Genomic DNA, 11,709 nt, shown 5'->3' on the forward strand with positions numbered 1-11,709 from the left:
TTCAGCCTTGTGTGTTTCCCTGGTCAGTGTTTCCTTGTTGAGCCGACAGAATTTGCAAAAATGATCTGTACCATAACCCTTTAAAGCCTGACATGTTGAATAATGCAGAGAAAAAATATTTTTTAAGTGTTTATTATGTATTCAAATTTTTAAAAAAGCAGCCTTAATTTTGCCTTTAACAGTTTCTAAATAATATTTTTTGTGTCATCATAAATACATTGGGTTATACTATTTTATTTATTATTATAATTATCAATATATTGTCAAAATAATTGTACAAACCTTTTTCTTTTGATCATAGGAGTGGTACAGAGGTCTTAGAAGTTCATATATCAAATATAATACATCTGGCATGGAAGGGTTAAAGTGCATTTTGCTGCATGATCTATATGCATGATCAATAGTGGCAGCAGAAATAACCACAGCACACATGTACATTTTTAAGCTGCATTCACTCCAAATCTGTGGGACGGGTGGAAACACATCATAGTTAAAAACTCTGCACATAAACTCATATTACTTGTCTGTTTATCGTGTTTGCACTTTTGTGTGTACTGCATGTTTCCTTGGTATTTGGTGTATGTGCGCTTAGGTTAAGTGGATAATGCTGGATGCTTATATGAGAAACTCTTTACCACTAAGACCTGATTCTGGTTCAGGGTCCACAACCAGGAAGGCATTTAAACAAGGTGGGTGCCGGGTGAGTAACCGGAGAGCAGCAAGCTCAAGAGCGGGGCCGATCAGGTGTCAGGAAGAAAGAGCTGGGGGCAGACAGAAAGATGGAGTCCTCGGTTTGTGTGGAGTCCAAGTCTGAATTCAGAAATTACTGTTCAGTGAACCGCTTTAGTCTGTTTCTTTAAATCAAGACAAAAGAATCTGCTTGGATTTGGCTCCGTTGATTTAACTCTGCATACGTTTTTGAGCTCAAGGTGAGGTGTAAAGTCAGTTTGGCAGAAAAACTGGGAGAAGAAGAGGAAAGATTACTGAGAGGATGGCCTGAAGGAAAAGAATCAAAACAAACAAAGCAACCTGAAAAGGAAGCTAGAAAGATGAAGAAGGAAAAAAAAAGTTTCCAAATTTAGTAGCCTACTGAACAAGCTGATTTTCTATTCCGGTCCGGCCTCCTGTGGACTTTCATCCCTCCAGCCTGCCTGGGACTTACTGTAAGCTCTTTCCTTTTGTTTGTACATTTTATTTCAATTTTTAGTGACATTAAGAAGCACCATTGAGCTATGCTGCTAAATATACTTTCAAGCAGCATGGCTGCAGAAAACTGGAACCAAAACTTCCCTGATTTGGACAAACAGGTTTGAAAGTCATTAGAAATGAGCGCTGAAATAAAGTGGAAGTACTGCTGTGAAGGGGGCAGTTTAATCTAAGTTACGGCGTTGGCCTCGAGCCTCAGGTTACAGATCATTGTGTTGCAGTGATGCAAGCTGTGCAGGCCAACTCAGCCTCATGTTTTAAACATGTTTGATGGGAAGAGGCGAGCATGGTCCTTTAAAAACACATTCTAACAGGTGCAGCTATAGCCTATACATATATATATATACATATAAATTATACAGAGCATGAGAGACATGTAACACCATTCACCTGATTTGTTATATCTTTACGGGATCTAAAAAGAGGGAAGTTATCCTCCACATGCCCTCTGGTCTGTGCAGAAGATGGTTGTTAAAAGCTCTGAAAATCTGGATAAAGTGGAACTTCGTGCTGATGGCATGAAGACACTTGCACATATATAAAGTCACTAGTAATGCTGAACAATAATAACAATATACTGAAAAAAACAAATTTTCAGATATCATAATAGTGTGATAATAGTCCAATTAATGGAGTCTGATTACTAAACGAACCTACCTCCATTTCAAATCCGTCAAATACACACACTGAAAAAGAAAACAAGACCTTAAGGCACTAAGAAGCTGAAATTCATTTAAAAACATGAATGTGAGAATGTTGTGCGTTCAAAATTACAATAACTGGTTCCTTCCGAGATCAGAGGTGATAAAACCCAGTGGTAAACTTGCCCTTTCCTTTGCAAGGAAAAAAAAAAGAGTAATTGTGGGCATCATATGTAAATAAAGTTTTCAAAGTTTTATTGAAGTTATAGGAATGCACACTCTTGCATTCTTGCAGCATATTCCAACACAAATCAACATGAAACCAAATCGTATGATTTGACTGACCTCTAAAGTGTCATTTGTTTTGATTCACCTATCCTGTCTCCCTGCACACAAGTCAGATCGGTGCCTTGACTGCTAATCATTTGCCCCCAAAATACAAAAACATATGAAACGTCCTTTTGAAGAAACATGATGACACAGCTGAGGTGTTAAATGTTAACTGTCAGGCTACGCCTGTCTTGGGTCCGGGCAGGCCAAAAGTCCATCACGGGCGTCCACTGACTGACTGACTGACTGACTGACTGACTCCTCCTTGGAGAGGTAATCGGTTTTCTGCCTCCTCCAGGATCCAGCTTCCTCTCTCTGACCCGGTGGGAAGCTCATAGCAGAGATCTGGAAGACTCAACAACTGCAACCTCAACCAAAAGGTACATGTCAATGTTTTACTTCAACAGAATATTTTCATTATAAATGCTGCAACTTAACGAGGAATCTCCAAAGTACTTAACTCTGTCTGTGAGTGAATGTGATTATAGAAATGAGCAAATAGTTGGTGCAGACGAAAGAAACTATAACAGAGAGCAGGTTTACATAAAAAAGTCCCAATTTTTTGTCTCATTTTGCATAACAAAGTCTGGTAATTATCTCCACGTCTACAGTAAATGCATATAATTGCTCTCCAGCTTTCTTATGTTGACCAGAGTTCACGTCCATGATTCAGGTGCATGAAACAGACGCTGTCATGGATACCATGGATTTGGATCATGTCACCCAGATTTCCCGAGAGGACCTGGAAGAACTGAAAGAGGCCTTTGACAAAATTGGTCAGCTTCACTCCTGTACATTCACACATTCACACATTCATACCTAACTTGAACTTACTGATTTATTGATGGGGAATCTGACCAAAGTAAAACCTTTACTGCCAGCCATAAAGTACAACTCTGGTACAAGTGATTTTTATGGCCCGGGTAGATGAGTACGCTGTGTTTGAGGAGTGGTCAGATGGTACAAGGAAACTTTCCTAGATTCTATCAGTTAATGATTAAGTCGACATTACAGAAAGATGATGATGATGATGATGAGCTATAGCTATTAGAAAGAGACGACACACAAGACAGGTTAAGGGCATGAAAATAAGACTTTATCATGCTTGAAGTAAAATAAGTGGTGCAATTCATGTTCATAAAAAGAACATATCTTACTTATCTGTTGGATGAAACAATCTAAGGTGTTTAATTACATCTGATCATAAAAACTGTTGAGCTGCAATGGCCTTCATTAAAAAAAACAAACATGGGATATCTTCTTTGAGAGATTGTGTAAATGGAGTAAATGCAATACTAGGCTGCATTATAATTGAAGTCTAAGGTCATCTTTATTGAATGCATGTGCAAAAGAACAAATGTTCCACTTTGACATCCTAAATGCCAAAGAGATAAAGGTACTAAAGTTGTGTGAATATCTGCACAAAATCCAAAGACAGTCCCACCATTGCATACCCCATATGTGTGTGCTAAATAGTCTGAAACCTTAAATATACGTAGCCATGGCTGTTGCCTCTGGTTCTGAGGACCGTGAATGAGTTCACTGCAGCCAAAGTCTCCTTCAACTCAACTTGATGTTAATTTTATACATTAATTTGATGACATTTTATTTATAATTAATTTTAAGGGCAGCACGGTGGCTTAGTGGTTAGCACTGTTGCCTCACAGCAAGAAGGTCCCCGGTTCGACTCCCAGGCCCGGCAGGGGCCGTTCTGTGTGGAGTTTGCATGTTCTCCCCGTGCTTGCGTGGGTTCTCTCCGGGTACTCCGGCTTCCTCCCACATATACGGTTAATTGGTGATTATAAATTGTCCGTAAGTGTGAGTGTGAGCATGGTTTGTGTGTTTATATGTGGCCCTGTGATGGACTGGTGACCTGTCCAGGGTGTAACCCCTGCCTCTCACCTAAAATAAGCTGGGATAGGCTCCAGCAGACCCCCGTGACCCCGCAAGGGATAAAGCGGGTAAGATAATGAATGAATTAATAATTAAATGATAAAATTTAGGATTTAAATTGAGACTGCTGTATCACTATAGATTGTTAGGTCGCTGCCAAAAAGAAAGTATATCATTTAGTCTCGAAGTTCAGGTTTCACCAAGCAGCTATTTGTTACATCAGCATACGTTATTGGGACGTAATAATGTCTTTCACATAGTTCTGGTTTTACATGTATGAAGGAGTCCAAGTATGATTTTAATTTTTGTTTTGGCTCTATTTAATGTGGACTGAGTCTGCTGTCTTAGTGTGCCACAGAGCTCAAATATTGCACCTTAAACACACACATCAACCATAGCATCATCACCAGGCACTTATCACTTAGCAGGTCCTTCACATGGTCCCAAAGGAGCTCTGACCAATCAGAGTTTACATAAACAACATCTTATTGGATTGTCTGTGTGTTGGCCACAGATCCTTAGGTCTGTGTGGGCTGTGGATGTGCATTGCCTCTCGCGGATGCCATTAAGTCCAATGAGATTGATGTCTGGCGTGTTTGGAGACAACTGAACACCTCAGACAGTTTGTTGTATTTTTTGAGCACTTCTGTGCATCAGGGAGAATACAATTTGACACCTATGATGATTAAAGTCAAAATGAATGACTGTTTAGCTGAATGTAAACAGAGCTGTTATGTATATATATATATATATATATATATATATATATATATACATATATATATATATATATATGAAGAAGAAGAGAATAATTATATTTAATATTTACAATTTATAATAATTATATTTAAACTAATATATGCACATCTTCACATCTTCATCCAGATATTGATAAAAGCGGCTTCGTGAGTGACTTTGAGCTTCAGGAGCTGTTCAGAGAGGCGAGTTTCCAAATTCCCGGATACCAAGTGAGAGAACTAGTGGAAACCTTCATGGCTGGAGACACGAACAAAGACGAGAAGATCAGCTTTGAAGAATTTGTTTCTGTAAGTCTTTACACAGTGAACAGATTGTGTGACCTCAACCGTCCATCCACTTCAAGAGTAACGTGGTGCTGTTTGTGGCTCAGATCTACCAGGAGCTGAAGAGTAGGAAGTTCAGTGAGACGTTCAAGAAAGTCATCTCAAGAAGAGACGGGATCCGCTCCTTTGGAGGAACATCGGGAATCTCCAGCGAAGGAACACAACACTCCTACTCTGGTACATAGAAATATTGAAATGTGTGTGTGTATCCAAAAGGAATAGCATTACGGAACAAAATCCATGAATTGTAAATAACTACTTATGCATATAGCAATTTCAGTTTGCATTTTATGCACATGAAAATTCACTCGTGCTGCAAAACTTCATCTTCAAATTCATGCCTTTTTAGATGAGGAGAAAGTGGCTTTTGCTAAATGGATCAACAAAGCTTTGTCCAAAGATCCAGACTGCCAGCATCTGCTGCCCATGAACCCTGACAATGAGAGCCTCTTCACCTCTGTCCGTGACGGCATCCTGTTATGGTATTACACATCAACATACTTTTATTAATTTGTCTGTCCCCACTGCTCACTTTCATTCAACAATAGAGGTTTTACTAAGTCATGGGCCTGAACACAGAGACATATAATGAAGGAAAAGGTTACTCAACGGTTCACTTACTCCTGCTCCTTGTTCTCTTTCAGTAAAATGATCAACCAGTCTCAGCCTGATACAATCGATGAACGAGTCATCAACACAAAGAAACTCACCACCTTCACAATGACAGTGAGTAGTCTATCAATGACATTCATGAGCTGCAAACACGGTTAGTCTATGATCATGACTCTCATGAGAACACAAGCACTGAAAAATCGTATTATTTATTTGACCAAAATTACCTTCCTGACAGAATTCATATAGTCATCATTTTATAATACTGATACACTGTAATTTGTGTTTCTTATAATGTGCACGGTGACGCAATGGAAAGCAATGAGATGTACAAACTGTCTTACATGTGGTAACCTAGTAATGACAGAAGAAATTGAAGCTTGTTGACGTCCCTGCATGGAGGGAAGGGGTCTGTTTCATAGTTGCAAGGTTACCAGGCAGGCATAGTCATAAAACTTGCATCACTTAACTTTAGTATCACAAGATTTCCTAAGTTAAGTTAGTATCACTATTATTATTACTATTTTCATCATTATTATTTAATTTCTGAAACAACAGCCCCACAATAACATACATAGTGAGGGTAAACTGAGAGAGGAGGTCAAAGATGATCAGATCGTAAGTTATTCATCCAGGTGGAGGAGCTTGGGGCACAAATGGAACCAATGAATGAAAAGGCATGTTTTTCTATTTAATGGATCCTATGACAAGTCGCATGCACAGTAATTAAATATTTCTGAAAATACTCAAAAGACTATTTAGACTTCTTATTTATGTGTTTTAAAGGTGTCTCTAGTATAAGGCGATTGAATAGAACCTCCCAGTTTGCCAAGCTTACGCTTGTTCTGCCCTACTCGAAGGCCACTGGAGAATGTTTATTCTTGAGTCGTTGAACGAGACCAAAACACACAGCAGTTTGGTATTAAATGATTAGATGACGGCCAAGGTAGCAGTAGGAGATGAGCCACAGGGCGTCAAATGGAAACTATGCTATCATTAAGGCTTTAGCGATTCTAAAACAAGCAAATAAATAACTAACACTGTTCTCATTTCTACTTCTGCTTGTTGGTGATGAACCTAAGAAATACATAAGGGATGTGATAGAAATCAGCCCTTAATAGGGGACTAAATAGTGCTTTTTTGTTGTTCTGCAAAGAAAATATATTTAATGAGAATGAGAATTGATATACTTTATGTAGTGTAGCTAATGAATCTCACAATGCATCATGAACCGTGTACAACTCATCTGTTAATTTGTGTGACAGCAGAAACACAGAGAGTAACCACGACCAAAAATAACAGCACAAAAATCTCAAAGGGGTTGGCGGCTGCTGCTACAACTCCACCCCCAAGATCCAGAATCTCACTCTGAACTTTTCATGAACACTCGTAAATATGTAGCCCAACAATGCTGAAGCCAAAAAATACACCCCATAACACATCCTTTTTTTAATATATAGGTAGAAACAAGACAATTCTGCTTCTTCAAGTGCTATAACCCTGTCCTGGGATCCAGAGTCTCACTCTAAACTTCTTGTAACACCTGCTAGCTCTGATGTTATATCATGATTGCTCGTAAATACTCATAAATATGAAGCCCAGTAATGTTGAACTTATAAGAGACCATAACATATTAACTTTTTTTTACAGCATCTTGCTTGCTTTCGATATCTGTTTTATAACTTTTGTGATCCTATGATTGTGGCAAATGGTTTGGACTTACGTTGTGCCTTTTCATCCTTATCTAATTTTTTACAGGATGCTTTACAATATGTTTCTCACTTACAAACACAATGTCACTTATTTCATATAGACACAGTTTGTAACACTTTGCAACATATGTAGCTTTACTTTTTATTTCATTGTATTTTTCACTTGATGATAATTATAAATCAACTTCAGTCATCTTCAGTCGCAACCAGATTAAAGTGCTTAGAAGTCTTTTGTTATGTATAAGAGTCAGGCTGCAGTCATTGGTTTTGCTGTGCTTATCAATTGGTTTCTGGCATATTGGGGATAAACGTTTCGATTTCATTTCATGCCCACTTGTAGGAGAATCTGGTCTTGGCTCTGAACTCAGCCTCAGCAATCGGCTGCAGAGTAGTGAACCTTGACGCCCACAACCTGATGGCAGGGAAGCCTCATCTGGTGCTGGGTCTGTACTGGCAGATTATCAAGGTCGGACTCTTTGCTGATATAGAGATCAGCAAGAACGAAGGTCAGCACATGCACACACGCACTCACACGCACATGAACTTTACAGTTACGGTATTAATCTAGACATAAGGCAGAACACGGACTAAGGGAAGGGGGCATTTAGATCAACTGTTATCCAAAATGACGATGCTGTGATAATGCGTGAGGATGGTCTGGCACATGTTGTAATACCACCTTGTCTCAGTCATAGACTGTAAAGAAAATGGATAAAGCATTAAGTCACCTGACCCATTTGTTACTGAAGAGCATTTTTGAAGCCTCCTTATGTTCTGTTGCGGACGGGAACACGCCCACTGTATGTCAATCAAACGTAGTTGTGGGTACCAAACCAAACCAAGTATCTGCAGAGCTGGCAGCAGACTTGATGGCGAAATCAATTTAGATGATGCTGGTTTGGTAAAAACTGCTGATTGCTCTGCTAACCGTAGTAACGTGACAACTATGGACGAGGAGATGATAATGGCTAGTCAATGGCTGAGCCAACTTTCTAACTAGGCTGTAAGTACCGGTATGTTTTTTCTGCTCTAAAGTTGGACATTTTTACAAAGAGGTCAATGGAGATTAACTTGCTTTGGAGTTAGACTCTAGTGGTCAGTTGAAAAACTGCAATCCTCATTCTGCATGAGATTCAACCCAGAAATTGGATTGCTGGCGCTTGGTTGTAAGACCACTTTATCCCACTAAATGTGCATTTCATTGTGTTTTGCACCAGAGGCTGACACATGAACTATCTCGTGATATGCTGCCCCCATGTGGTCAAAAGTCATATTGCTACATAGAGTGGCTTTAAAGTATATCTTTTCAGTTTGAGCATTTTTTCCACATCATTTATGCTTGAATAATGTAAATGTTCATTAATGTAAATGATTTAATAAATCATTACACTCATGCTTTACTTGTATCAGCAACTGCCTTCGACATATTTTCATCCTTTTGTCCTCAGAAAACTTCAAAAGCTTTTAATTGCAAAGGTTTACTGAGACGTGGCACAAGTCTCCTAAAGTTTTATAACCATTACCTTCCCATGATGATAAACTGACAGCAGTTCTGCACATCTTCAGGTCTGATCGCCCTTCTGAGAGACGGCGAAACACTGGAAGACCTAATGTCTCTCTCGCCTGAGGAGCTGCTGCTTCGTTGGGTCAACTATCATCTAACCAACGCTGGAACACAAACAATCAACAACTTCAGTGATGATATCAAGGTGCCATACAGAACACACACATTTGGGACACACACAATGTTTAGAAGCGGTGTTGTAACTCTGCCTTTCACTTAACCCCTGAAGGACTCGCGAGCCTACTTCTACCTGTTGGACCAGGTTGCCTCTCAAGAGGGCCTAGAATTTAAAAGGGGCATCACAATAGACATGAACGGTCTCAACGTGAGTCAGAATGTTTTAATAGAATGTGCACGGAAATATGCATGTGCATTGCTGTTAACGTGTGTGTGTGTGTGTGTGTGTGTGTGTGTGTGTGTGTGTGTGTGTGTGAGAAGGAGAGGAATCTGGAGCAAAGAGCTGAGCTGATGTTGCGACAGGCTGCCAGGATGGACTGCAGGCAGTTTGTTTCTCCTCAAGATGTCACATCTGGAAACAGCAAGCTCAACTTAGCCTTCGTGGCTAACCTGTTCAACATGCATTCTGGTCTGCAGGGGAATAAAGTTAACAAAAGCGACGCACACATAGAGCGTGAGTTACACTTAAACTTCCCTCAGTCTATCATTGAATTGTAGTCGTTTTTACATGAATGGAAATCTGTGATTCAGAGCTCACACATTCATCATAACTTAAATGTGATTACACGGGTCACAGGTCAAAATAAGGTGCGGCAAATTGTTTCAGATGATTACTGTATGGCGACTGTACTCAGCTGTATACGAACAGCTGGTTTAGGATGTGAAAACATTTACAATTTATGTTTGTCTTGACAGCTGAGACCAGAGAAGAAAAGACATTTCGCAACTGGATGAACTCTCTGGGCGTCTCGCCACACGTAAACCACCTTTATCGGTATGTCATTGGTTGTACATGGGGGAGATTAGCCTTATCAGAAGAAGAGATACGGTAGATAGAAATGCCACAGATAGCTAATTAAAAGTGAAGATTTGGTGCAATGAAAAATAATTGAACAAGGGGAAAAGTTGGGATGATTTAGATTTTTCTTGCAAATATATCTTAGCTAAATAATTGATGCAGTTAAACAAACGTCATACCAAATGTGAGCATCGTTGTGAGATTTTTTTTGCCCTTTTAAATGTAGAAGGTTCAAGATCTTTGATTAACCATCCCAGGCGTCCTCTTCTTTTGCAGGGACTTGTGCGATGGCCTGGTCATTCTGCAGCTTTTGGAGGAAGTCAAAGTCCCTGTGAACCGGAAGAGGGTCAACAACCCTCCCTTTTCTTCCCGGGGTGGAAACATGAAGAAGGTACTTCACACAAAAAAAGGAAACGTGTTTTGAAAGAGTACCAAAAGCATTTTGGATGGACAGTAAAAGCAGTGTCACCTCTCTGTGCGTTGACTCGTATCCTAGCTGGAGAATTGTAACTACGCAGTGGAGCTGGGCAGGGATGTGGCTCATTTCTCCCTTGTTGGAGTTGGAGGACAAAACCTAAATGAGGGCAGCACCATTCACACCCTGGCTCTGGTTTGGCAGCTGATGAGGAGGTACTTTCCACCACTCAGGGTTCTGGATGCATCACTTGCTGGGGAGGTTGCGTGGACCATACAGTTGTACTCCTCACAGTCTCAGTTATCTGTTGTTTTCTTTTTTCCTTCAGGTACACAGTTATGGTTTTGTCAGATTTGGGCGATGGAGAGAAGATTGGAGATATGATCATCCTGAACTGGGTTAACACCACCCTGAAGCAGAAAAAGGAGTCACAGATCAGCAGCTTCAAGGTGTGTGACTAACAATGTTGCCTTCGGGTAAGAAAAAAAAAAAAGTCACATGCAAGTTTAACAAAGTCGGATGCTCTGTGCAGGACAACCAGATCAGCACCAGTCTCCCAGTGATCGACTTGATTGACGTCATTGCCCCCGGCACAGTCAGGTGGGAGATGGTGAAGAAACCACTAAAAGGAAAGAAGTTGGACAATGATGAAAAAGTCAACAATGCCAAGTAAGAGATCACTGTAGTCTCCATCTTTTAACATTTGTTTTTGTTTCATGACCTGAGTCCTTTCTCTTCCTGTTTCCATCACAGGTATGCAATTTCATTAGCCCGTAAGATTGGCGCTCGCGTCTACGCTTTACCAGATGATTTGGTGGAGGTAAACCCCAAGATGGTGATGACACTGTTCGCCTGTCTCATGGGACATGGTTTGAAAAAGGCCAAACAATGAGAGAAGAACCACCCAGGGAAAAATAAACACATATGCATTCTTTTTTATTGTAATTTTTTTTTCTTTGACCTCTTCCCTTACTGAAATCATCACACAAACTTGTTTTATTTTTCTGAAAAATGTGAGCTATAAATCTTTTCTCATGGTCAGAGGTACTGTATTTGTTTGTTTAATGATTATATTAAAACTGATTTTTATTTGCTTCATATTCCATATGGCACTTTTATTCTACTTAATGTACTTCCTTCGTAAAATGTCAGTAGAAGTGGCAGTGGGAAAACATGATCAATACACACAAACAGCCTCTCAGTTTCTGTAAATGTTGTGCTGAATATTGCTATTTAATTATTAAAAAGAATGTATTAAATATAATGAACGGAAATGCA

At 39.7% G+C, this 11,709-nt stretch overlaps 1 protein-coding gene across 1 annotated transcript; it reads left to right on the top strand.

The window, feature by feature from the left end:
• Positions 1–2,411: 2,411 nt before the first annotated feature.
• Positions 2,412–11,709, top strand: LOC133462450 (plastin-1-like). The gene is made up of 16 exons (XM_061743701.1): positions 2,412–2,557; positions 2,851–2,953; positions 4,956–5,116; positions 5,200–5,329; positions 5,502–5,634; positions 5,797–5,878; positions 7,817–7,982; positions 9,043–9,185; positions 9,270–9,365; positions 9,479–9,671; positions 9,914–9,992; positions 10,293–10,407; positions 10,513–10,646; positions 10,760–10,880; positions 10,964–11,100; positions 11,185–11,709. The coding sequence occupies exons 2-16, from the start codon at positions 2,872–2,874 to the stop codon at positions 11,321–11,323; spliced, it is 1,911 nt and encodes a 636-aa protein (XP_061599685.1). The 5' UTR covers positions 2,412–2,557; positions 2,851–2,871; the 3' UTR covers positions 11,324–11,709.

The sequence above is a fragment of the Cololabis saira genome, chromosome 16, assembly GCF_033807715.1.
Source record: "Cololabis saira isolate AMF1-May2022 chromosome 16, fColSai1.1, whole genome shotgun sequence".
In the NCBI taxonomy this organism is placed as follows: Eukaryota; Metazoa; Chordata; class Actinopteri; order Beloniformes; family Belonidae; genus Cololabis; species Cololabis saira.

What these genes read in the sequence shown, in the direction of transcription:
- LOC133462450 (XM_061743701.1), top strand. Translation starts at nt 2,872, where the DNA reads ATGGATACCATGGATTTGGATCATGTCACCCAGATTTCCCGAGAGGAC. An exon ending in TAGACATGAACGGTCTCAAC is followed by an intron (nt 9,366 to 9,478) that starts GTGAGTCAGAAT and finishes GTGTGTGAGAAG; the next exon opens with GAGAGGAATCTGGAGCAAAG. An exon ending in AAGCGACGCACACATAGAGC is followed by an intron (nt 9,672 to 9,913) that starts GTGAGTTACACT and finishes TTGTCTTGACAG; the next exon opens with CTGAGACCAGAGAAGAAAAG.